At 49.4% G+C, this 26,932-nt stretch overlaps 1 protein-coding gene across 1 annotated transcript; it reads left to right on the top strand.

Annotated features, from left to right (window-relative positions):
- The first annotated feature begins 5,989 nt into the window (after positions 1-5,989).
- Positions 5,990-12,634, top strand: LOC144152375 (uncharacterized). The gene is made up of 3 exons (XM_077683643.1): positions 5,990-6,017; positions 10,350-10,496; positions 12,468-12,634. The coding sequence occupies exons 1-3, from the start codon at positions 5,990-5,992 to the stop codon at positions 12,632-12,634; spliced, it is 342 nt and encodes a 113-aa protein (XP_077539769.1).
- Positions 12,635-26,932: the final 14,298 nt, after the last annotated feature.

Here is a 26,932-nt window from a genome sequence, read left to right on the forward strand (position 1 = left end):
CCCAGGAGAGGTTACAGCCAGTTTCGAAAGAAGGGCGAAATGGTGTCAAGTAAGAATAGCACGAGCCACAGGAGTCGGGAAAGATGCGAGAGCTGATCGTGCGGCGTCAATGAGTAAGAATAATGATGAGCCGGAATTCATGGATGGTTGCACGTTCTGCCGACTCATGCGGTCTTGGTTGGCACGTGTCCAGGCACGCTACCGTGGGGCAGCAGGCGCAGGCACAGTGGCACGAACCTGAGGAAGTTGATCACGTGTCTGCGGTGGTAGCGCCGGGAACTCGGCAAAGTCAGTTTCGATGTCCTGACTTTGCCTCTTTGTGTGTGTGTGTGTGGGGGGGGGGGGGGGGGGTCGCGATGCGTGGAACGTATCCTGGTCGAGACCGCCGCCTTCGCAGCCTTGTAATCCATTTTGTTTTGGCTCTTGTACGTGTAGATGCTTCTCTCGTCGAAACGTTAGACAATAGTTGAAGTCAGCCTCATGAGTCCTTCCACAGTTTGAACAGCGCTTCTCAGTTGACTTACAGGCCTTCAGCTATGGGTCGTCTCCACAGCGCTGGCAGCGAAACTTGCGTTTGCACGTTCCATCGATATGACCGAAACGCTGACATCGGGTGCACTGCGCCGGTTTTTCTTCGTAGACGTACACGTGTATCCCAGTATGACACATTCAGATCTCACTCCAGTCCGGGACTGGGACTACTGAGACAATGGATGTACACGCAGATTGCTTGGTGAGTGCTAGCTGAACGCTCGAAGGTCAGCAGACAGGAGGCCGCAGAGACAAACTGTATGGGAGATTGAGCGAGAATTGAGCGAGAAGTGATCCAACTGGCGGTTTCAGCCAGTTGGATCGCTTTGAACAGCTGCACAATTAGCAACGCAGGCACAGGCTCCACAATGGCTGTTCGATATTTGTCAAAAGCTCAGTCATGACATACATATAAGTCCATAATTTTAGTCTGGCTTATTTGAATGGCAGGGGTGATGACTAGAGGCTGGAACATTAGGCAAAATTCCGATTTTTCCCTTGAGTTCGTATCAAGCCTATCTGAGATATATAAGCATGAACTAAAGGAAATGAAACACGTTAAGCAATACTTTATTGTGCCTATAAGTGCCTATTTCGAGTTCCGTGCCTATATGGGCTTTTTAGCTCCTAAAAATGCCTTTTTGAGGTTTATGTGTTTTTTTGGGGGTTTTCACGCCTATGATGCGCTAAAACTGTCCTCGCTTCAGAAGCCCGCAACTCGGTGCTTGTCCCACGCTGTTTGCGAGGAGAATCCACTCGCTGCACCACGCACGGCGAGACACGGAAACCGAGACGCGGAAACCCATGCTCGAGCCGCTGTCACTTCGCCCTGAGTTTACCCCGAACAACTAAACTCGGCCGCAGCCACAGGCCCGAAGGCGGCGATACAGCAATCAACGTCGCCGCCGGGTGTCAGCATGAATTGACTTTTTGTTCTATGTTATTATGTCGCACTGTGTCCGGATACCAATGGCGAAAACTATTGCCGACATGACCTGTGCACGGCTAACACAATACAAAACACGCAAAGAAGGGAATGAACGTGACACAACCGCGCATGTGCCGCTCAAGGTCGAAGCTGCCGACCAAGAAAAACTACGTGAACGACTGGCACACGAAAGTTGCAAGGTGACGTCGCAAACAAATGCACAACCAGCAGACGATCACGGGGACATCGCCAGCCGTCAAGACGCAGCACGTACAGCAAAAAAGGAGGAACGGGAGAAAGAGGTTGCAGAACGACAATCTCACCACATCTTTGTCGCAACAGCCGTCATCTGCCGGGCCGGTTAACTTTCAAGGGCGTTTGCAATCTAGCTCTAACGGATAGTTGAAGATAATTTTGCGTGCTGTTTAATGTTGTTAATCGGTATAAAGAGCATAGCTTCTGAGTGGCATTATACTCCAAGCAGCTTCGCTATAGGCATCCAATTCTGGAGGATAGAATGACTAAATTTTTTATTCGAAGTTATTGTGTTATCCATGGGATTCATCGGTGTTGTCGTCAAGAAGTTACCGGTTGTGCCTCTTCCACCAGAGCCTGTTGTTTGCCCCTGGGAACGCGGCTAAGGTTGCAAGACTTTTACAACAAACACTTCTGGGTTATTTGCAGCTTTCCAGCAGACAAGAGCGTCTCAGCCTAAACAATTTTATACCACGCTTCACTTGAGCGTGACTTGGCACATTCGTGTGCTTATTTTACATTCGGAGCATAAAGCATTTACTAGCGGAATCCTTGGACACGTACCACTCTAAATCAGATGATGCTGAGCTCACATCGAAGGTATACGGACGGGAGAGGTCCGCCATCCCCGAAGGACTGGTTACTGACAGAGCCATCCTGAATCTTAAATCTGTCTCGGACCTCACATTAGGTTCCTGGATGCTCTGTGCTGTGACAACTTCCAAAGGTTCTGAGCGGGAAACATTGATATTCCAGATGGAATTCAAACATGGAGCGTTCCAAAGTACATGCATGCTCCGCCAACTTGAGTGGAGGTTAATTTTTTTTCTTTTTTCTTTTGCCCACAAATGTCGACTGAAAGGAAATACAACATCAGTCGTAAAACAATGTCGCGGCTGGATTTGTATTTAAGCCGTTTTTCTTTAGTGCCGAATCACCCAAATTTCACGTAAATCTCTCAAAATGGCGTCCCTTGTAGGGCGCATTTTCATGAAGAAAATGAGATTACTTTGCCATAGCACAAGATTTGTCCGCTATTTCTGTTCCTAGTGAAGTGAAGAATTGTTCTAATTGATTGATTGATAGGGTTTAACGCACCGACGCAGCGCAGGCGATGAGGCGCGCAGTAGTGGAGGGCTCCGGATTAATTTTGACCACCTGGGGATCTTTAACGTGCGCCGAAATCTCGTACACACGGGCATTTTTGCTTTTCGCCTCCATCAGAAAAGCGGCCGCCTGAAGAATTGTTCTAAAATACGCTGCTGAAGTAAATAAGAATTGTGGCGCATATGCCTAAACTGGAGTTTTTGACGCCTATACCTAAATAACACTTTTCAGTGTCTATTATAGGCGCCTAAAATCTTGATTTTTCGTGCCTAAAGTTCTGGTCTCTAGATGGCAGTAGCAAGATATGTACGCACAGAAGAGTAGCCACGGGCAAATACTGAGTCGTCACCACCCTGTTGTTGTTGTTGTTGTTGCGCCTTTAGGTATACACGGCCGGACTGTAGGAGCGGCGAACGCGCAGTGCGCGCCCGCCGCTCCTCCAGCCCGGCCGTGAGGTATGGCACATACCCAAACAGGGGATTTGCCAATCAACAGAAGACCGTGAAGACAGAACTAGCCTGATTACTATCATCTCATCGTAATCAGTTCCGTCATGACCGTCGTCACTAGGCCAACCCCGCCACTAGTAGCATTATCATCATCATCGTCGTCGTCGTCGATGTCGCCCATCGTCGTCAATCGGCAGTGCCCGGCCCGCCCTTCTCGTGCGATTCGGAGAACTCCATTCTGCTGACAGAAATGTTCACCATCTGCTTGGCCCTTGGAACCATCGTTGCTGCCTTTTTGGAGCCTATGGTCTCATCCCTCCCGCATCCCGAAGGCATCAGGTGAGAGAGAATTGGCGAACCACCTGGAAAACCTACGTGCATATATTATAGGTGGGACATACACAGTCAGTCTATTTTTACGCATCGCTGCAGAAAGATCAGGTGGCCTTTATAGTCCATTATACTGCTAGCGCTTTTTCAAAACAGCCTTCTCCACTGAATCACAACATAAAAAAAGGTTTACAGGTCGTCGGCACTCCTTTTTGCCATTGTTTATATGCCGCTGAAGTCATTTAGATGCCGATGATGTCATTAGATGCCGCTGATGCCGCTGATGTTTAGATGTCATTTGAAACTAGCTTCTTTTATAAAGCACAGTCTAACGCAATTGTCTAGAAGAGAGCTCAAATATAGTAAAAAAAGAAGTTGGACTGAGCACATAATGCGGAGTACCAACAGATGGTCAGACCTGGTAATGGAATGAGGACCAAGGTACCGTGCAAGAAGTGGTTGAAGCACTGGCGTACAAGGGGGGGGGGGGGGCGAAATTTTCGATCCAAGGGAGGGGAATGAAGCAGATGATATCACAAACTCTGCTTATCATCATATAATTTCGATAATTATTTTGACGTCGCAAGCTCTACGCACCAACCTTCCGCCTCTGCTTGCGCCGCCACGATTGGCCATTTTCACTTCTTGTGGCCTGTGGCATATTGAAGATGAACAGTTCTAACGGAAACAGGACCTCTTGAGAAGACAGGAGTCCCACTCCCCCCCCCCCCCCCCGAGAAGAGTTATTCTGCCCAAACAAAGCTCTCTATCTCTCTCTCTGCACGATGCGTGCTATTTTTGGGCCAAACGTCAGGGAAGTTTTAAAAGGAAGCAAATGGGGATGGGATAAGACGTGGGATTCGGCAAGCGCTTTGGCTGTTTCTTCGGCATTAGATGACTTTACCGGATGACTGGTGCAAGCCGGAGTAAATATCACATCAACTCTCGCCAGATTCACAGCTTGAATCTGGCGAGAGACGCCGTGGCGAGAGGTGGCGAGAGGTCCCCGTTATACCATGCAGGCTTCGCAAAGCAGTTCTTCAGTGTTTCCAAACCTCCTCAATCAGCTGAATCTAAATCTCCAAGTCCGGTGTCAGTGTTCGTACTTGTCAACATTGTTAAACAAGAACAACGCATTACGCAAATGCAAGGCAGGAAATCAATAAAGAAGTGATATTTACCGTGTTTCTTTATTAAAAAAATTTACGGATGCTTGGTTTTTGCAATAGCAAATGAAATAATACAACTGCAGAAAAAAATTCACTCCGTAGCCTGCTGATCACCCGCGCCACTATATCTTCTGACGGAATTTTAAGAAACCGAACGGCAACAGTAACAAAAGGTTCCACTGGATAGGTTCCACATTCCGCTTGGAACGCTCGTGCAGTAGGGCATCGTGGTTCTATAAATGTTGTAGTAGGGTGCCTCAATTCACGCGCGTCTCCGCCGTACAGCAGCGCTGGCATCGAGACACCCGACTTGGAGCAGTAGAACGCGGCAAATTTAAATGGACTTGAGCAAACCTCTAGCGTGTTATCTTGGGAGCAACGAGGCGGGAAAGGAACACCGTGAGAGGGGAGCCGAAAAGAGAAGGGAGGCCTTTACTTGGCAGGGGGCGCCAGTCGACTGTCGTCTTTCAGCGACATTTGTAACGAAAGGAGCAGACACGCTGCCATTTTTATAACCTTGTTTCCCTTGCAACCACAACCAAATCCTACGACATATGACCTCAAAATTTCAACTACTTTTGAGATTGCCGCAGAGTATAACCACTTTGGGCAATATTTGTGTTGTCCTTTTCTCTTTCTGTTGTCCGTTTATTAAAACGAAAGTGTTTTATTCCCGGATACACAAACATTTGAGTAACGTCATATCCGCCACGAAAGTGGCGCCAGTACAACGAAGCAAGCGGCCTGTAAAGGGTGCACCCCTGCACACAGGGTCTTTTGCGGGGAAGCAACCTTTAGAACAAAAAGCACGTCATACTTAGGGTTGTTCGTTTTCTGCTTTTATATTTTAACACGAACTTGTTTTATGACGGGACACACCAAGATATCACTGACTCCATATCCGTCACGGAAATGACGCCAGTACAGCTTTGCCGAAGCGACCCGCCAGCAGGACTTCGCTCGCCAAGCACACCCACAAGACAGCCGGCGACACGCGAATCATGCTCAGCTGCAGATATCACTGCACATTTCGCTTTCGTGTTTTACCGATTCCTATGACAGAGGAATGAACCACCATTTTTTTCCTTTTTTTTTTGTTCCCTCACGCTTTTAGTTTATAACATCTTTTATTGTGCAGGTTAGAAAAGGAGCCAAAACGACACCAAAAAACTTCCACAGCGTCTACTACAGAGTCCGCTGTAATATTCCACGATGAAATCATGGAGGCGACCAAGAGGATGAAGAACGGTAAGTTAATTAATATCATCAATAAAATCCATGCGTCAGCCGGTTATTGCGATGCCTTCTTTATCGATCTTGTCTAGTGTATTGGCCGCGAGGCCCACCACTGGAGAGGCCGGCGCTGCGATCGTTTTGACGTCACTTGTAGGATCACTGTTCCTATCTTGCTGCGTAGTTGGCTTGCAGCGCGTGACACTTCGCTTAGGAAGCGCGTTCTAAAAGTATTTTCGTGTTAATTTCCTTCGTTTGAAGTGAATTCTCAGTGCGTCAAGCGCAGTTCGACCTCATGGGGACTTTATAACCGTATCAACTGTGGTAGATTATCCGCAACCGCCATGAGCGTGGTGGTGTACTACGTATGCGACCGAACCGTAAGCAGCGGCTTGTTTCCCCGATCAACAATTTGGACTACGGCGATCGCCGAGTGAAGTTTCTAGATTTCTCTTGTTTGCAAGAAATGTATAAAACAGGAAATCGTGAAGCGTTAACTGCTCGCAGAAAGCACACGCTCCCGCCGTGCCTGCCCGCACGGCCGACGGTGCGGCTCGAACCGACGCAGCTCGCGGCAGCAACAACAAAGAAGTTACAGATTGGTGAAAGTGGATGGTAGTGTGATGAAAAATTCTGATAGGTAGTGTCATTAGCTGTGGTTTTCAAAGCGTTGCTCAAATACCTGCCGCGATTTACGCCTACCGGCCGCGGAGGTCTGTCCCGGCAGCGCCGGCCCGTTCACGCCAGTGAGGCGAGCGGCCGAAGGATGGCTATGCTTGCGCGCAAGAATCGGCCGAGGCCGTGCAGGTATCTTGATCGTCGATCGCTTCAACGGAAATCACCCCGCTTACAGAGTTTCCAGCGCGGTGGAACGTTCTGTTAGGGGCTGTCACTCGCAACTCTAACGGCGATGAAATATATTCTGCGACGCCAAGCCTAAAGTATCCGATTACGTGCATCCGAAGCCGGCTGCGAGCTGTTGGAGAAGGCCCTCCCGTCGCGCACGCGCGTGTTGCGTTTGGGTTCCTCTAACTTCTTGGGGGCCCCCAACGCTCGGTTCTCCATTCTAAATCTCCCCAATTACCCGAAATCATTAACGACGTGTTTCGCCTCGTACGCAGGCTCGCCTTCTGTGAACAGTCGTGAGTTTTGAAATTGATGCTTGAGAAAGGCCGGCTCACTTTAAACATACAAAACACGCTGCAATTATAAATTACCACGCCGAACACCTAACGAAAACTAAATATAGCCTTGTTCAGACCCGCGCGGAGGCGTTAAAAACTCGCGTTCATACCGTTCATACATTGCGGACAAGTCGCGAAAGTAAACATCAGCCGTGCAGAGTACACGCTACGGCAGTAATCGTTAATCAAATCCGGGCATGACTATAAAAACATCGTAGGGGAAATAGACACTGATTAAGGCAAACTACAGACCATAACAATACTTTTAAGCATGTGCGGCGAAGCAATCTGATCACCGTTCTCGCGTAGTCATTCATTTACCAGGCAATACGAGCAGTTCGCGTGGCGAGATCATAATTGAGCGACGCGTTTCCGTCGCTGTTACAAGGTGTTTCCTTGCACACACATGTGCCGACACAAGTATTTCATAATGAATTTACAGCGTACTTTTCTCGGCCTCAGTTGCATCGTCCTTGGCGTTAGCTGGCTGCGTAGCTGTGGGTCGCGATGGTACCTAAACGCGGCGGTGTCGCCGGGAACAAGATAGTTGCTGATTGCTTGCTCGAATTATTTGGTTTACAGACAACTTTTTTGGTAATTTGTATCAAATCCACAAGGAGGGGGCGAGACGGTGGCCACAACAAAAAAACACGCTTCCGCATACGCACGGGAAATGTGTTGTAGCAGACGACAACACGATTCGGCGTCCTACAAGTGACGTCACTCATAGGTGGCGCCACGGTGTGTCCTCGAGGCCAATATTGTCGTCGTTGCAATAAATAATTTGGTTGACAGTAGCGCCTACGTTGTGTTTCCGTTTCGCTGTTCCCGATTTCGCGCTTTTTTCATCCAGTCATGAGCCAACTAGCCCAAACCCGCGCTCTGTCGAAGCGGTACCTCATCCCGGTCTGAAGCGTATTTCACAGAACGCGTTGGCTGCGGAATAGATGAGCGTGTTGGCAAAATTTCGCGCCGTCGATCCACGGACAGAGCGAGAGAGCAAGTGCGGAGAGGGAGGCGGCAAGCCGAGCCCCGAGCCGGCTGCGGCAGTGGCTGCGGTGGCGCTACGTTTGCATAGCTGCATATGCTTGACGCACCCGTCGCCCGGCTTGGCGACGTGTCCCACTAACGGTTGTATGAGGTGTAAAAGTGAGTGTGCAGCAAGTGGAAAGGAGGGTGTAATTGGTAATATGACCGAGACGTAATACCGATACTGGGGAACAATAAAATGAGCAACAGGCAACCAATGCCGCCGCTAGCGAACGGCTCCACTGAGACGGTCGGAACAAAAACGGGCCATCTCCACTAACGTGAAAACTGCGGAGGAGCGAATCATGCAGTGCATTAATAAGTGTATTCAAAGATTGTAAGCTATCTCTTGCCACACGGCGTACGCTGATTGGGCGCCGGAGAAGCGCCGGTGGGAGGAGCAATCGCGCGCTTGCTGAGGCGGTGGCGCCCCCTCATGCGTTGAACCCGATTTAAGCAATTAGCATGCCCCATGCCCCAGTTTGGGCTAGTGGTGGTAGTGGCAGGGGTCAACGTGAGCGCAGTGCAGTGCTCGCGCCTCGCCCTGGGGGCTCGTCCTCGCTGATCAACGAGGCCCGCGGCGCCAGGTAAGTATGCCTTGCTTCGATTGACCACCCTACCCGATCAGGCCTAGCGTCAGAGCCCGTGGGTACCTGAGTGTAACACAAATTATAACCCGTCTACAAACAGCTTGTGCTTGTGCTTATGCTTGGCGATTGCTGAAGCGGACAGAAAGCATTCGACGAACCTTTAAACCATGTTAGTTTATTTTTATCCGATGCACTTTTCTTTTAGTATGCGTTACATTTTAGCGCGAGGCGTTGGAGAAGGAGTGTCCCTGTGTTTTAGTACCGTGACCACAGGAGACGACGACAGGAGACGCCGACAGCCCGAGGCCCTAAGGTGCTTCGCCCTAAAAGCCTGGTTGGCACGGTGTACGAGGGACGTGCGAGAAATGCTGTGTTGAGGACTTCTAAAGCCGGAGCGAAACGTGCATGCGCATCAAGGTTCCAAGGGAGAGGGTTGAGGTTTTCACGCATTCTTTAGAAGGATATGAAGACAAAATACGAGTTTGGTTCACAGAAAAGACTGCTTTGTGCCGATATTAATAATACCAATAGTACCGACTACTCAGATACTTTCCGTGGACGTGTCTATGACCAGGGGTTTATGCAGAATTTTGATTTTGGGGAGGTGTCGGTGCGATGTTTGGGGGGGGGGGGGAGGGGGGTTGTATAAATCCCTAGGCAGGGTGCTTGTGGTTGTGGAATCCTTTTGGGGGGGTGTCGAAGTCCTGCCGGGGGGTGTTGGGGGGTGTTAGGGGGGTGTGTATAAATCCCTGTCTATGACGTCACAGAACCTTGTTTGTAAGATTGGCGGCCGCCGAGCCAAGCAACTGCCAAGAAATATGACTGGGGCGATTGTAGTGGGTCCTGTAGTTGCATTTGATCGTATCGTTTGAAGCAGTTAACACTCGAATAACTATGTTTGAATGCGGGCCTATATTACGTCACTCCTGCCCATATTACGTCAGTGTAGCGCTAAATTGGAGTCTTTCAATATTTCCAGCGTTTTGTAGCGTAAGCTACACTGGCCGAGGTTGAGCAGTTTCGCGTGTGCAGTGAAGGGCCGTTCTGCGCAAGCGCGAGGGACATTGGCTTGGATTGGATTGGATTAGATTTGGATTAAAGTGGATTGTGTTGGATTGTGTTGCGTCATAGCCGCGGCAGACGCACTGGCGCCGGCGCGTGCCCAGGTGTGCGCCTCAATTGCGCAGTAGCCAAGTCTGACGCTGCAGCGGAGCCGCTTGATAGCCGTTTTGCGTGACTCGTGAAGAGCCGTGCTGAGCATGCGCGAGGAGCAGTGACTGGACAGGACTGGACTGGACTGGACTGGATTAGACTGAATTGGACTGGACTGGACTGGACTGGAGTGGACTGGATTGCCGAACCTTAGCTCACGCTACGTATATCCTGGCATATCAGAGCTAAGCCACCACTAATTTTTTTTGCTTCTAGGTTAAAACGTCTTTCGTGGCTGGAATTGTGCTGAGTGAGCTGTGTTTTGTCTTTATGGACCCCCTTAAGATCCACCAATGAATCTTCAATTAATTATATCCCCTTGTGTCGCGCAGGGACGCCTCCGTCAGGGCCGGGTCGGCCGTGCTTCCGGCGGTCCCAGTGCTCGGGCGAACTGGTGTGCCTGCCATCCGAAACCTGCGGCTGCCCACAGTCTGCTCCCGTAATGGTCCTCGACATAAACAGGTTCATCTGCTTACTTCGTAGGTGTCACTGCCCTTGTTCTTGACGCTTTCGCAACAGATAATCTGTTACATACTTGCGGTGCTTGGTCCACGAAGCTTCAAGCTTCTTAATATCGTCACAAAACTTGCAATGCTCTAGTGCAGTAAAATATGCATTGACGCTGGGGATGGCATTTTCAATTGAAAGAAAAGTTTCTCCTGCCGAGCCAGATTTTCAAGTTTGACAATAAAAAGAAATCCTACCAGACGAAATCCAGATAATAAGAGTGGGTGACAAACCATCCCAAGCAACCACGGACGTCCGTGGGACGTCCGACATACAGCCGAACATCCAATGCCCAGTTTGGACGTCCACTGTACGTCCATGTTTGAATATAAATTTTCGGACGTACAGTGGACATTCAGAAACGGATGTACAAGTCCGAATAACAGCCGCCAGTGGACGTACAAGGTTACTACGAAGCATCAAATAAAAGCTTAAATTCAATTAAAAGCAAAAACGAAAAAAACTATTTTGCTTTTCAATTAAAAATGTTTTGTACATCAACACCCTGACTTGTATATTGCAAGTTTCACCTGGATGTTTCTAAAATCAAGCCTCGTTTTTTTTTTTTTACTTTTTTGAACCACCTCACAGACTCCAACGATGATCTCTTTGGGGGAGGATATATAAGGATTAAGAACCACTAACAAAACATGTGAAGCAAATTTACTGTGTTCATATATGCCTATCCGCCCGGTAGTTCATTGGACTTGTGTAGTCTAGTATTCGTTGTAGGAACATAAGCTTCTCGTTATGTAATTCTGGAAATTTTTACTGAACATCCAAAATATATCCGATTTCGGACGTTCTAGTTAACGTACGGAAGGGCTATATTGATTGATTTATTGTAGGGTTTAACGCGCCGACGCAACGCAGGCGATGAGGCGCGCCGTAGTGGAGGGCTCCGGATTAATTTTGACCACCTGGGGATCTTTATCGTGCGCCGAAATCTCGTACGCACGGGCGTTTTTGCTTTTCGCCTCCATCAGAAAAGCGGCCGCCGCGGCCGGGAATCGAACCCGCGACCTCGTGCTCAGCAGCGCAACGCCTTAGCCACTGAGCCACCGCGGCGGGTACGGAAGGGCTATATCCGGATGTCTTACGGACGCACATGGTACGTCCATCGGCCATAAAACAGACGTCCGTAGCTAGAGCCGGAATGGACGTACGGTGGACGGCCACCGGACGTCCGGTGGTTGCTAGCAGCTGAAAGTAGAATTCATGACATTCTCCCTTTGGGGCAGGTCAATTTGTGGGACAGTGCATTGTCTTGGTGAAATAGCACTTTGTTAAGTAACAGTCTTGTCATTTTTTCTTCGCTTTTTTAAACAGCCCAACAAAATTTTGTTACTTGCCTGTTTTGCTATTTTACGAACGGGCCAAAAAAAAAAACGGTGAGCATCGCCTTCATAGACAACAAAACTGCTTTTGATTAGATTGCTGCTTTGGTATTTGCTTTGAATCGGGTCGAATGAATTTCGCTAACTGAGGACCTCCTTCTGGGGCTTTCCCGCGCTGGCTTCTGTGAGCGAACAATACGTCCTGGTTGACTAAGCCATTTTCGTTCAGCTTTGAAGATTTCATTTCCACTTTTACAGGATGTTCAAGCGCGAATTTTGGAAAGAAAAATGACACCATGGGCTGATATTTAGTGACGTTTTAAAGGCTGAAATGTAAAGCTTTAAAAATTGAGCCTTTAAATTTGAACGCTCAAACGTGATTCAAAATTAACTCAAAAAAAGGTATGCAATACACACTTCTGCGTGTTTGAAGTATTCATCACACATTTCTTGCTTTGTGCACGTCTGGGACACCATGGTCGGCTGACACCCGAGGTCGGTTGCTTGTAGAACATGCATCCGACAAATGCATCCGACATGCATCCGACAAGCATCCGACAAAAAGCGACCTCCATTTTCTCTACTGGCGCGTGCACGAATCCGCAGCGCGGCGGCTGGACGAGCTGTGCCAGGTGGACGAGGAGTGTCGCCACGACAATGAGCACGCCCGGTGCCTGGACTCGGTGTGCCGGTGCCCACCGCTCTTCTACGCCACGAAGGCCACCTCGCTCTGTCTGCCCGGTATTAATCAGTTGCGGATAAAAGGGCGCTGAGTATATGGATGGTTTTGCCCTTCCTTTCGTGACCGCGTAGACGCGTTGCAAGAAGTTTTGCTGCTGTCTCATACCATCTTTATTTCATGTTATCGCTGGGATATAGGCACACCACATTGTTGTCACGCTAAGCTTCCTTTTTAAAGCGAAGCTCTCTGTGCCTCACTGATGGCGCCGTTCGTCGCTCAGAACGTGGCGTGGGGAAGCCAACTTTACACAATGGATTTCACATGATAAGCGAAGGCACATCAAGCGCCTTAAGGAAAAACTATTCCCGTGGTCGGATTTGAGCCTGGGGCCCTCGCTTTATGAAGCCGATGGCTATCCGATCGCGCCATTCCGACACGGTCGGAGCAGTTTGCATTTTGGTGGGTGTGTGTGTGTGCGCGCGTGTGCGCATGCGTGTGTGTGTGTGTGTATGTGTACGTGTGTCGACAGAGAGAGAGAGAGAGAGCTAGGACGTCAAAAAATGTGCGCAGGCTGGGGGGGTGCTGACAGGCCTATTATACAGCCTAAAGGCATCTGGTTCATTTGCAGTGGGGCTTTCCTGCGATCACTGATAATGCACGAACGCATGGGTGGTGTTCCCGACCCAACTAGGACGTTTTTTTTTTTTTTTTCTGAATCAGAAGTGAAACACAACACAGACGTATGTAGGAGAGTACTGCACGCGTTATACAAAGCCAGGGGCATATAACCTAATCAGCAGCCTTCCATTGCTGCGCACGGCTCATACCAGTTTCGGCGCCTTAAGTCTACGTTTGAGACCTGCTGTTGATTTTCAAGTGCTTACAATGCTACGTATACGGCGTGCGCTGTTACTCTACAATTGTGGCTCCTTAAAAATGTGTGCGCATCTCGCGAACTTGATGCGGCCCGATGCGCACGCCTTATTCTGTCTTTAGAAGCCCATAACACAGCTTTTATAGCACGCATGTCCCACACCGTGCCGGTCATGCGTTATAACCGTCTTAGGGGCCACATCTGCTCGGTTTAATGGCAGCATTGGCTACAAGTAGCTCATTTTGTTTTAAGTGCAGAGCACTTTAGGGGCTCGCCTTGTCGTAGCTTGCTCGCTGGACCCAACTAGAGCCACGCGGCGTTCCGTCGTCGCGGCGTAGCCCAGAGGCTTCGAAAGCCAAGCGGTTTATATAGTCATAAGCGTTCAAAACTCGTGAACCGCTGGCGCTTGTCGTACAATATGCAAAACAGTACATGCAATATGCAATATGCAAAACAGTATATCGGGTGCGCCTTCGTCCGCCTGCTGTCAGCCTGACACAGCGCCAGCTGTCCCGGCGCTGAGCTAAATTTACCTCAATTACCCAACAATGTCTCGTTCTTTTTCACACGGACAGTTTTAACTTAGAGCCAAAGTAAGCATGCTGTTTGGTACAAAACGTAAAATGCATATAAGTCAGTTGCTGCTGAGCGGCAGATGTAGTGGAATTAAGTTCCCGCTGAAATTCTGATTCTCTGAACGGCGTTCACGCCCGGAAGGCTACCTAAAGTACACCTGTGTGGAGCTGGCTAACGCCCAAAACCGAACAGGAATCAGCTGCAAAAAGAGAATGCAGGGAACTTTTCAGGGAATTCTTGGGAAACCTGCAGAGGAAAACGTTGAAAATTGATTGATTGATTGATTGATTGATTGATTGATTGATTGATTGATTGATTGATTGATTGATTGATTGATTGATTGATTGATTGATTGATTGATTGATTGATTGATTGATTGATTGATTGATTGATTGATTGTAGGGTTTAACGCGCCGACGCAACGCAGGCGAGAGGCGCACCGTAGTGGATGGCTCCGGATTAATTTTGACCACCTGGGGATCTTTACATGCGCCGAAATCTCGTACAAACGGGCATTTTTACGTTTCTCCTCCATCAGAAAGAAGCCACGGCGGCCGGGAAAGTAGAGAAGAATTTCTAACCGTAGAAATGGGAATTTTCCTCCCAAATACGGAACATCAATGAGTCCATCCGCTTTCGCTGTTACACGGTCCTGCACTCGTTTCGCACTTCCTTATACGCTGGGACGTTAGCTGCTAGCTTTACTCTAAACAGCTCCCGCAGACAGCTAGAGCTGCGCGTCCCTTTTCTGTGCGTCACCCGAAATACATCGCGACGGAAATCCATGCCGTGCAGGAAAGCCCCCTCGACAGCCTTGCCGCGGCCGCCGGCGGCGGTGCGCCCTACATGGACAGCTGAAGCACGGCCGCGGGAGTCCCGTCCGACGGTTGGCTTTTCCGCACCAATTTGTATTACAAAATTGCGGACGGTCGCGCAACTCTAGCTCCCTACAGTGGCTATAGAGAGGACCTCTTCAAGCTGCGTGAAGGCAGCGCTACCACTGTTAGCTTGGCTTTCTTTACGTCACCGCTCTCCGCCTGCACTCTGTCGTGCTCGTTCTGCCGTCCGTGGATGAACAGCGAAATTTTTTTTCCAAAATACGGCCATAAACTGAGAGAAAAGTGGAGAGGAGCGGGGAGACGTAGACGAGGACACTGCACGCGACGAGTGTATGGCGAAGATGTAGGATCAGTACCCGTGTGACTGAACTTTATCCTCATTGCATAGCAAAAGGCAGGCGCCAAATCAATAGCCGCGAAAAGGCATTTAGCCATTTCGTACTTCAAAACTTATCTACTTGTGTTTACGTTCCAAGAGCATGAACAGGAACTACCCGGTTTGACATAAGGGAGAATAAGGCCGAGAGGAGTCTGGGGAGGTGGTTAGCCAAGAGAGAGTCTGGTTGGCTACCCCACTCATGGGGAGTGGGAAAGGAGGGATTTAATGATGATGATGATTGCGGGGTTTAACGCGCCGTCGCAACGCAGGCGATGAGCAGCGCCGTAGTGGAGGGCCCCGGATTAATTTCGACCACCTGGGGATCTTTAGCGTGCGCCGAAATCTCGAACACGCGGTCGTTTTTGCTTTTCGCCTCCATCAGAAAAGCGGCCACCGTGGCCGGGAATCGAACCCGCGACCTCGTGCTCTGTAGCGTGGGATTTAAAGAAAAAGAAAGGGTATATAAAAGACTGGGAGTAGGGCTTGGCGACCGCAAAAGAAAAAGCAGCGGTAACTACAAAAACAAATATATAGGCGACAATAAAGCTTAAAACACATCAGGTAAACTAACCAGATGACGAATGAAAAATGGCACACGGTGTCTCTACGTTCGTTCAGACAAGCCTGTGGACTTTAAAAAGCGAAGTAATGCTTTTTTGGTCTTTGGGACTGCGATGGCCTATGCCTGTGACACAAAACAGTCTGCGCAGTTATCGGCTGGTTGTCGAGCTTTCGGAGTGCGGCTGACAGATTGCAAACCGGGCACAGTGGCACGGGAAGTAATGTTGATGAGTACGCAGGGTTCCTCGCACTGTACAACGAAACGACACCTTCGAAAAACTTCGGTCTACGTAAACATTGAAACAAGGGCTACACCAGCTGAACGCAGCACGGTTCAATCACTTTATCTGCTCACAAGTAGTTCAACTTTCCAATGAAGGGATGCCAACAAAGACTGCGGCCGCAATTACACATAATACCCAGGAATCGAACAGTAGTTTTTAATTTGAGTTGAAATAGTGAATATGTTTTGCACATCTATTCACCCCGACTGTTTTGCCATGGTAAGAAGCAGTCGGGAATAATGCAGCTTAAACCTGGTACACAATGGCTGAAGGGAAATTGTTGTGCGACTAACCTTTCTGCATTCGTGATTTTGGTTGCGACAGAATCCGTCAGGTCGCATCCACTGAGGACTGCCCTCTTGCCACCCGCACTGTTGGTCCTGGGATTCGTCGTCGTCGGCGGGTTCGTCTACCTCAGGTGCGTCCTCCTGTCAACGGCCATGGCCGACCGGTATTGGCACGTGCGCATTTTTTTTAAATCAGATATTCCGAATGTGTCCACCCGGTATGTCCCTCTTGCTCACTCCTGTTCTATACTGCTGCTTTGTTGTTTGTGGAAGATGCGCTAAACATCCCGCTTCGGTACATGCCCGCTGCCGACACATAACTCTACCATCGCTCATCGTGTAAGGACACTTTCAGGAAGCGACTGTACTGCATCTCAATTGCAGTAAATTAAGATCTTCAGTCGTCCAGCGGAAAGTGCAAAGCAATGCAAAACGATTCTTAATTGGGGGGGGGGGGGGGGGGGGGGGGGTTACGGCGGAATATGTACCCGACCACACCTAAAAATCTGTCCTTTCGTACCAAGTCCTTCCCACCACAACCCCATCCTGCTCTTTACTTTCTCCGTGGCGGCGTTCACGCTGAGGCGCCGAACAGCATTGACGACTCTTGAGGAGTCGTGCTGCCTGCACAGTTTCTTACGAATCTTGCTCACGAAGCATGTTCTTAAAGGGACCCTGCAACACTCTTTTCAACTTTTTTGAAATCGTAAATGCTTGCAGAACGTAGTCACCCAACACACGTAGTACTTGGATTAGAGGGTTGCAAAGTACCTCAGCCAAAAATTACTGCTCTATGCCCATCAGATAACTTAGAAACTCGCTCAAAAGATTTTTCTCTCTTTCCCGGTATTGACGTTCTTCGACCCCTCGAATTACGTCACTAAGGCCATGTAGCGGCTGTTGGCCGGTTTTCCTTCAGTTGCAGCAATGAACGCTTTTCGATAGCAACTTTAAAAATAAAGCCACAAAAGCAAAGCAGAAACGGAAGGCGTATCTGGTGAGACGAGCAAATCACTCAGTGCCGGTCCATGCTGGCGATAATTATTGCTTTTGCAATGCTTCCAGACGCAAAGAAAGAGTGTAAGCGTTTATCTAAAGGGCAGAAGTGTTGCAGGGTTCTTTTAAGGAGGGGGATCTTTTCCTCCAAACATCCTAAATCTTGGATGGAACCAGCTCAGACAATACGGGATGCAGAGAAGAGCACACAGGACAGGCGCTGGTGCCGACCAGTGCCTGTCCTATGTGCTCTTCTCTGCGTCCCGTATTGTCGGCGCTGGTTCCATCCAAGATGCATTTCCGGCTTGCCCAACTTGCAACACTACTGCATTCCGAATGCTTGGATTCAATTCGAAATTTTAGGCGCACGTGCACATGCCGCAATGCAATGTCGCGACGTCATGGTCTCTTTCTCGGTAGCCTATAGTGATAACCCGTTCTTCACTAACGTTAGCACGCGGAATGAGGAGTGGTATCAAGGTCCCGTTCTTAAAGGAGCCATGAAGACAAAATACAAGTTGGATTTTTTAGAAAGACTGCTTAGTCCCGATAACAATGATACCAATATCATCGCAATCTTCGAACAAACAACTGAGATATTAAAGAAAACGTGTGAAGCAGTCGCGACCCCCTAGACGATTTCCCGCAACTTTTCTATGACGTCACGGAACCTTGTTTGTGCGATTGGCGGCCGCCTAAGAGACCTGTCGCGACGACACATGACTGGACGTCTGTAATGGGGCCTCTAGTTCCATTTGACTGCATCACGTGAATGCTAACGGGCAGTTAACGCACTGAAAATTGTGTTTTATTGTTGGCCCGTATGACGTCATTCTTGCTCATAACACATCACTGTGGCGCAAAATTTGAAAGTTTTTAAATACTTCTTGCTTTTTTTTTCGTTAAAAAATATCTTTTGTGGCTCTAATGGAGCTGAGTCAGATACTGAATCCTCGTTCTTTCAAATTAAACGAAGTTGTATTTTCTCTTCATGGCTCCTTTAAGTAGCAGCTTTGGGTCATCCTGCGCCTCACAAACGTGGAGGAAGAACTACGTCCCTCCGCATGGGGGACGGTGCAGTGTCAACCGATTCTCACTTGCGGGTGCAGTGTGTGCTTGTGTGTGCGCGCGTGCTTGTGCGTGCGCACGTGTGCGTGTGCACGTGTGCGTGTGTGCTTGTGTGTTTGTGTGCGTGAGCGTGTGCGCACTCGCGCGCTCACAAATGCACCTGGCACTGTTCATGCACAGGTATACCAACGTCATTACGAAGGCATATGTCGGTAAAAATACGTTGCCACGCACAAGGGCAATGCAGAACAGAGTCACGCTGTAAAAAGGCACTTCGTACGGGCGCTTTCATGGAATAGAAAACGATGCTGAACACGGGGAAATACATTGTTGGCGGGTGGCAAGGAACGATTAAGCAAGGAACTATTCAGCAATTAAGCATTTAGCACAGGATCGATCAATAGAAAGGTACGTTTCTTTCAAATTTTGGAGCACCAAGAACAGGAGATTAGATGGCCACATTCCAGCAGTTCCAAAGATGTATCATTTCTCGTTTGAATTCAACTCAATTCAAAGATCGCAAAAGGTCGTTTTGTTTACCTTAGATGTTTCTTCATTCAGTAAAAAAGCAATCGAAGCAGATAGTCTCGCTGCCTCAGTTCTCATTCTGCACTCTAGCAGCAAAGAATTACGTAAATAAATAAATACAAAAGGTGAACCCTAATTTTATACCGTACCTCTTTGAACCGGCGGTCTAATAGAGGAACTGTGCATGAAGTTTTCCATCATGCCGCATACTCGTACCTGTAGGAACCGGCAGTATGTACCGCGGCTTGTAGGAATGATGCACAGTTAGTTGTTCATTATGTCGCATTTATGGCCTCGTCTTTCGTCGCAGGTTTGTTAGGCCCCGGAAAAGCAATGAATGGCAGGAGAGCACATTTCAGGACTCCAGTGACCTCCGCTACGAACGCTTTTGCAAATTTTTTGAAGGCGAACCTTGCCAGACACGACGCTTTGACGCAGTCACAACATTCCAGTTTAGTCCCGGCTTCCTCCGCGCTTCTGATCTTGAAGTAGACTGGAAGGTTAGGAGTGTCAAGCCACGCCTGATCAGAGCGCGGCCTCGTCAAAGGTCATCTCACCCTGAAGTCGCAGAGGACAGGCATGTTGCTGGCGAAGAAGACTCGTCAGGCATCACAGCGTCGCCTTGTCAAAGGTCATCACAAGCTGACGTCATTAAGGACGAGAGTACAAATGGTAGAGCAGAATCGCCAGGCACCAGAACACCGGCTTGTCAAACGTCATCTCACGATGACATTACAAAGGAGGATATAGAGAACAAAACAGAATCTTCAAGCATCACAGCGCCGCCTCGTCAAAGGTCATCTCACCCTGAAGTCGCAGAGAACAGGCATGTTGCTGGCGAAGAAGACTCGTCAGACATCACAGCGTCGCCTTGTCATAGGTCATCACAAGCTGACGTCATTAAGGACGAGAGTACAAATGGTAGAGCAGAATCGCCAGGCACCAGAACACCGTCTTGTCAAACGTCATCTCACGCTGACATCACAAGGGAGGATACAGAGGACAAAACAGAATCTTCAAGCATCACAGCACCGCCTCGTCAAAGATCATCTTGCGCTGGCGTCATTGAGGAGGAGAGTATTTATGGTAAAGAAGAATCGTCAAGCATCAGAGCACCGCATTGTCAAAGATCATCTGACGCTGATGTCACAGAGAACGGGGGCATAGATATCAAAGAAGTATCGTCAATGCTCCAGACAGGGGTTGGCAGTACTGAGACCGATCCAAGCGCCACCTCGCTCTCGACTATTTCCCGAACCACTAATGTGACACCCACCAAACAGGATGCTTCTGGAGACGGCAGGGCAGCAAAGATGGCGTCACCGGTAGATAGTGAGCCAGTTCATTCTGCGCCAACGCCAGCGGGGAGGAACGGCAAACCCGTTGCCAAGCCAAGAACAAAACTTCCCACTCTTTCTGCATCGGTGCCGAAGCCGAAACCAAGGTGCCGAAGCCTCACAAGTAGGCGCGCAAATGTAAATTCGCTTTCGGGCTTGCCGACGGTCGCTACGACGCTAACTACCGCCACCACCAGGGCTCCCTACCACCGGAGTGCCCTCTTCTGCTCGCTAAAGCCGATCGAAGAGGTTACATCTTCCGAGCCCATCGATAATTCGATGCCTTCCCCAAAGCCGCGCGCAGTTATACCGTTCACCGTGGACGAGATTCATCCAGGTCCACCCAAGAACGTCAAGTCTGAGAGGCCGCCAACGCCAAGTCCTCGGAAGCTGCGTCGTGCCATGTCCGATCCGCGCGATTTGCCGGCGGCTGTAGTGAATGACCATTCGGCGGAGTGCTCCACCCAATACGACTCTTCGACCTCACCGACTCCGGGTTCTTACGGAGAGGAGTCTAGCTCCTCCGGCTGTCACGCGGGGTCTTGGATCGGGCAACAACAGTACGGGAAAGGTCGGTCAACCGTCGACTCCAGCCAGCCTCCCTGGCCTTGGAAAGACTCATCCTGGAAAGACGTGGAAGTTATGCCCAAGGCCCTTCCCCGATTTGTCAACGTGACACCGGCTTCCACTCCTACCGTGGTGGCGATGCTTTATAAGGCGCTGTGGACGCCCCAGCCTAGCCATACCCGGCGGCCCCGTAGCGCGGAAGAGCGGCGGCGGCGGCGACCAGGAGGTCTTGCCCGCAGCATACTGTCACGCGGAGTGTCGGCGGTTACCTCCACGCGAGCCCCAGCGCCCGCTGCTCCATCTAGAGCGCCCTCCAGCCGATGCGGCCGCAGCATGAGTGAGCCGCGTCACCGAGTTCCTCCGTTCTCCCGCAAAGTGACCACGACGCGGCGGTGCCGGAGCGCTCCGGAAGTAGTGCGACTAACACGCCTACATCGCTTTGACCGCGGTGCCCGGACCCTGGACTCTGCACTCGCAGAAGCGGCGCTTAGGGCCGAACTCAGCCGCAGCGGGAGCTCGTTCTACTCGTTTCCACTGACGCGCTCCGATTGTTCAAACTTGCCGCTCAGTGTGAGCGCCTGCTTGCCGAGCGACGGCGCCGGACTCTCCTGGCCTTCGCGAATCAAGCAGTGAATGATGAGTCTACAGCGTGAACCTCTCTGGCTTTCTTGATTTTGTAGAGGAAGCAGCCAGCGTGATCCTGATAATCTGCCCTGCCGGTGTGTTGCATGAACGGGTGTGTGAAATATGGTATAACTTCTCAGGCTATCGTAGGACGGATACTCTCACGCAACAACAAATCTTACAAATAAACGGAACCAAAACACTCTGAGCCGAAAGTATAAGACAAAAGAACAAATTTGAACTTTTATCGCCTATTTCATGGTTTCAACGCTTCCCTCTTGTGTAGTAACAGCTGTATTTGAACCTTCTTTCTCTCTCTCATGTGACCCAGCGACGGGAATGCACAATTAAGGTGACGTCTTGTATATAAAACAGCTGCTCTATATTCTTCGAGCGCTGCCGGTAGGGGCTAGTAATTTCAGGGACCTAGGCGCGCCACTGAAATTCCCCCCTAGCGGCCGGTTTCGAAAGAAGCCGCGGGGCGCTCGCGACTAAGATTTACCGTTTGTATGCGTTCAAAATACTTATTAGTAAAGGGCAGTCACTCTGTTCGCAAATGTGGTCTATTTACGTGAGTGTAAACATTTCTGACGCGATCTTGGTACATTCGGTGCGTATGTGCGCCAGGTGTGCGTCGCAGACCAGCGTCGCGAAGCCGGCATATGTATGGATGCGATTGTAATTCCGTAGCCCTGAAATTTACTAACAGTGTCTCCGTAAGCAGCTTTTACTCAGATGATCATACTACGGCTATACACTGTAATGTAAATCTGTTTTGTGCGCTAGCGGAGCCCTCATACCTGACAGCGCGCCAGTTGCGCTTGCTCATACCTCGGATATTGATCACTACCGTTGACAAACCAATGTGGCGTAAATTTCGCGAACATTCGGCGAAAGAATTACAGTGGATGATAGAAAATTATACCCGGGGATCTGCACACGATAAAAAATTTAATGCTGGATCGTCTTGCCCTGAGGTGAGCGCCCGCAAACAATCTGCCATGTATATCCTCGGCGAGCATCGCTTCGACGAGCTTATAGGGTAAGCCGCGTCCGTTACTAAACGCTTTAACGGAAGGTCACCGTATGACACAGGTAGCCTGCAGAAACTAGCAAAAACTAAAATCAGAGGGCCTTATCAGATACCACACTCTTCCAACGACACTTTTATCGCTTGTGAATGCCTACCCTGTACACTTAAAAAAATGCGTCCGCCGAGTGATCAGGTGTTCGCTGAAGTCAAAAAAGAAAGGGATAGCGAACGCACTGCTTGTGTGTGGGACTACTGAAAAGTTCATTCTTTGATTTCGTTCCGCATTCGGACACAACATAAAATAAGCGTTCCCCCTCTCTCCCCCCCCCCCCCCCCCCCTCCCACCCCACGCACACTTATTCTGCGAAATAACAGTGCAGACCTACCAGGTTTAAGTTTACACGAACGTCTACAGCATTTGCGAAGCTGCACTGCGTCTTTTTTTTTTTTTTTTTCGTTCCCGTGCGTTCATTCCTTCTGTTCCCGACTTGCAGACCATTCACTATTCTGTGGTTTCATTAACTTTCATTGGTTCCTGCTATACGGTGTAAGTAGGCACATATAAAACGAAGAATAGCCTCGAACAATGCTTAATATTTTTGCGTGGCTTATATTTCCATAAAAGGCACCAATGGCTGTCAGGTAATCACATCCGCGAAACATTTTTTTTTCTTCGACGTATATATTCGAAACGAAGCCGCATTCGTTGTTCGCGCTGCAAGACGAAACCAACTTCTCACTGTGCCAGTATCAGGTTTAAACGAGGCGACAATAGAATTAATTTATGCTGGACGTCGGGTTCGGAAAGGACAGTTGTGACATGCATGCTGCCATCACCGACGCTCGGAAGAGCTGACAAGAAGCGCGCAGAACCGCTTGTCAGTATAGCTTTTGTTGGCGTTCGAGCACTCTAGTAAATCGCAGTGGTTTATTGAAGTACCCTAAACGCACTAATTTCTTACAGAACATCTCAGGGGGAAAAACAGCGCAGAGACGGGGACTAACGGACGAAAAGACAGTACAAGCGCTGACTAACAACTGGGGGTGCTTTATTGCGTTCTGCAATTTATACACGAGGAAAAAGTGACGTCACAACCGAAAGGAAAAAAAAACACGCTGAAATGATTTGCACTGTGAGCGAACAAAGAGTTTTTCAGAACCTGACAAGCGTGCCATACAGAAGCGTGCCATAACAGGTTGTCTAGGGCGCAGAAAGGAAAAAAAGAAGCGAAAGAGAACCAAAACACTGCATGGGCCCCTACCTGCCTCGTCAACAACGCAGCGCTCGTCCCGTAGACGCCGCGGAGAAGCGGCGGCGCGCAGGCGACGCAGCCATCGCAAAGTTCGGGGCGTATAGTGTATGTTCCTGTGAGTTTGTAGTTTGAACGTATGTGCAAGGCTTCGCGGGTTTTTAATGCGAAAGTGCCATAAATGCCCCATTACCCGAATAGCCGACGTGCAGCGTGACCGAACGATAGTTGCAAAAATTGATGAAGGCGAAATGAGAACGAATGTGAAGACAAGAAAACAGGGTGAATTTACATCTGGGATTCGAACCAGGGGCCAGCAGAATGCGAGTGTATTCTACAACACGGCAAACTCGAAGGTCCACCTTTAGTTCAAACAGAGTGGCGCTCGACATTGAACCGTGTGTAAATACACGCACTCAGGCCTACAGGAGTAGTTTTAGCTCCCTATATAATTGCAGAAGTAGCGAAGCAGTGTTTATGTAGGATTAACTAGGATAAATAGGCAAACGAGACTGAAACGAGGAAACGGGAAATCATAATTGCCACTATAGGTAGAGAAAGGGCTTTTGCTGATCTTCAACAAGTTGGGAAACTAAAGTTTGCTTCAAGAACAAAGTCAGAGAAAGACCCCCGCACTGTTTTGCTGCAAACATGTGCTCGCACCTTGCTGGATTCATTGTTAGATCAAGCTCAATTGTACGTCCAGGACATAGGCGCCTCTATTATTATTTTCGAGTTTTATAGACGAGGATATGTCCGCCATCAGCAAGGCGCCGTAAGTTCTAAAAAGGGCAAATAATGACGGGGGTTGAAAGTGAGGAATGTCAGGAGGATCGATGCGCCTTGGAGGATAGGGGCAGTGGCAGATGATGATGGTGGGGGTGGTGCCAGAATATACGACTCATACCCGCTCAGGGGGATTGGCCAGGAAAAAGGTGCTCGGTATTTAAAGAAATGCACGTAACGAATGCACTTAAAGTATAGGCGGTTATGGGAAAATATCAGCAAAAAATAAAAACAAACTGCCCGAATATGAGATCTAGCACGAGAAAGTGTTGAAACCGATATAAAAATCAAAACTTATAAAAAGTGAAGAAGAGAAAAAAAAACATGAAGAGTATGTAAAGAAATAAAACAAGAAAGAAGGTGGTGAAGGAGAGGCAGTCAGTGGGGAGGCAATGATAGCAATGGTAATAGACGCTGGCACGTTTTGGAGGGAAGCCCGGCGTGGCATCTGGTGGCTAGCACGGGAGACGGCCAGACTCCGAAATGAATAAGTGTACGGCGCAGCAAAGATTGCCGCGGCTAAAACATAGCACCTTCGCCACGAATGAGAAGGTTAGAGGAACAGCCAGCGGGATCGAGCTGGGACCAATTGATTAAACCTGTTTTACAAGTATATCTTTTTACAAAGTATACAAGTATCTTTTTAGTATAGAGTACTACCGTCGCCGGGAGGGGAAAAAATTATATTGTCTCTAATTCGTTACCAAATGCGCAGATGATGACAATGACAAAACAAACTCCTTAACCTTCCAGCCTCCCCAATTGGGCACAAGCCGTCAGCTCCCGGCTGACTGACCACCCGGTGCCATCTTCCCCCAAGCATACCGAACCACTTTTGTTTACGGGAATAAAAGGCTACAAGTACTGATAAAGAAAATTTATACATAAAATTGCATTTTTCAACTCAACGCAAAAAAATGTGCGTCAGCGGGGCTCAAAAAAGAAAAAAAAAAAGGCGAACTGGCTCTCGTGAAAGGAAGGTCACGCGATCGCGAGCCTCGAACATTCTGCAGCGCGCTGTTTCACCCCGTCGGTTTACTCTCCGGCGACAGTCCCTCGAGTCCCAGCTGTCTTTCAAAGCCACCATGGACTCGTCTTTCCAGCGCCCGCAGGCTATCGCGGAGGCAGCGAAGTGGGGGAAATCCAAAAGGAGGAAAAGCACCTTCAGCGTCAGCGGGGAAATCATGGCGGCCGAAGAGCTGCCTTCCGCTGCTCCAGAGGCGTCCATCGGAAACGTCACAGCCGCCCCTGGTCGTGAGACGCTTGAGGAGTGGTGGCCCCAGCGGCCAAGCTCCCACTTCCAGACGGGCTTGGTTTCAGGCCCCGGCCGCCTTGCTGCCTTGGCTGCTCCCGAGCTGCTGACAGCCAGCACTGCGCAGTCTCCTGCCTTGAGCTCAGACCCCAGCGGTCGGAGCCGCCTCCCCGATAAGGCGCCTCCCGCCTCGCACTGCCTCTGCATCGGAGCCACCGGTTCACCGACCCCCGATCTGAGGCGACCAGCTCCCCGTAAGTGTGCTCTTTTCTGGACGGCTGTAGTATTGTTCTTTCTAGCGTTGTCGCTGGGGTTTCGTCACAAGGCATCTTGCGTTTACAACGGGAGAAATTTAGGGGAAATAAACAGTTTTGGTTTAAGGGATTCCCGGTACACTTGAACCTCGTTATAACGAACACTGATATAGCGAATTATCGGCAAGAGCGAACTGCAGTCAAACCCGATTATAACGAACCCGGATAGAGCGAATTATGCTACCGAACAAAAAAAGATCAGTTACCAAAATACACGCGAAACGTATCCCTTATCTGATATATCGAACTCGGCGCGCCTAGAATTGCCGCCAAAATGCATGGTCTCGGAGCGGCGATCGAGATGTTGATTGGCTGCGTTGGAGATGTTGAGCCTCCCATGGAGCGACGTCACTCCCGGCATTTTCCGTAACTGTTAACGACGCAACTGACTCACGATTAAACCCTCCCAGTCAGCGAGTCCTGACCAAGATGGAAGCATCGGCGAACTGTGGGAAGAGACCGCCAACTTTCCCGATGTTGTGCTGAAAGGAGTGCCCTTCGAGGATTGCCCGAGTGTCGACGACGACGTTGCCTTCACTGAGCTCCTCGGACGCCGACACCGTCGCCGATGTCATGGCTGCTGGCGCTGCTGGAAGCACCGAAGAGGCGGGGGATGTCGCGAGAGGAAACCGTCCGATGCTTAATGAAGTGCTTTCGGCAGTCAATGTACTTCAGCAATATTGCTTGGATATTGAAGGACACGGACTGCAACTGATGCAGATGATGTCTCATGTAGAGAATTCTGCGCTAGTTGACGCCGCCAAAACGAAAGTGAAAACAAGAATCACCGCTTTTAGGAAAGTAGGTAGTTACAGCGGAAAGTAGTTTATTGCT

The sequence above is a fragment of the Haemaphysalis longicornis genome, unplaced genomic scaffold (assembly GCF_048455015.1).
Source record: "Haemaphysalis longicornis isolate Haplotype H1 unplaced genomic scaffold, Haemaphysalis longicornis Haplotype H1 scaffold_9, whole genome shotgun sequence".
Classification (NCBI taxonomy): domain Eukaryota; kingdom Metazoa; phylum Arthropoda; class Arachnida; order Ixodida; family Ixodidae; genus Haemaphysalis; species Haemaphysalis longicornis.

Excerpts from the sequence above, each read along its gene's own strand:
- LOC144152375 (XM_077683643.1), top strand. The coding sequence starts at position 5,990 with ATGGAGGCGACCAAGAGGATGAAGAACG. Across the intron at positions 6,018-10,349 it reads GACCAAGAGGATGAAGAACG|GGACGCCTCCGTCAGGGCCG; the intron begins GTAAGTTAATTA and ends TGTGTCGCGCAG. Across the intron at positions 10,497-12,467 it reads CAGGTTCATCTGCTTACTTC|CGCGGCGGCTGGACGAGCTG; the intron begins GTAGGTGTCACT and ends ACGAATCCGCAG.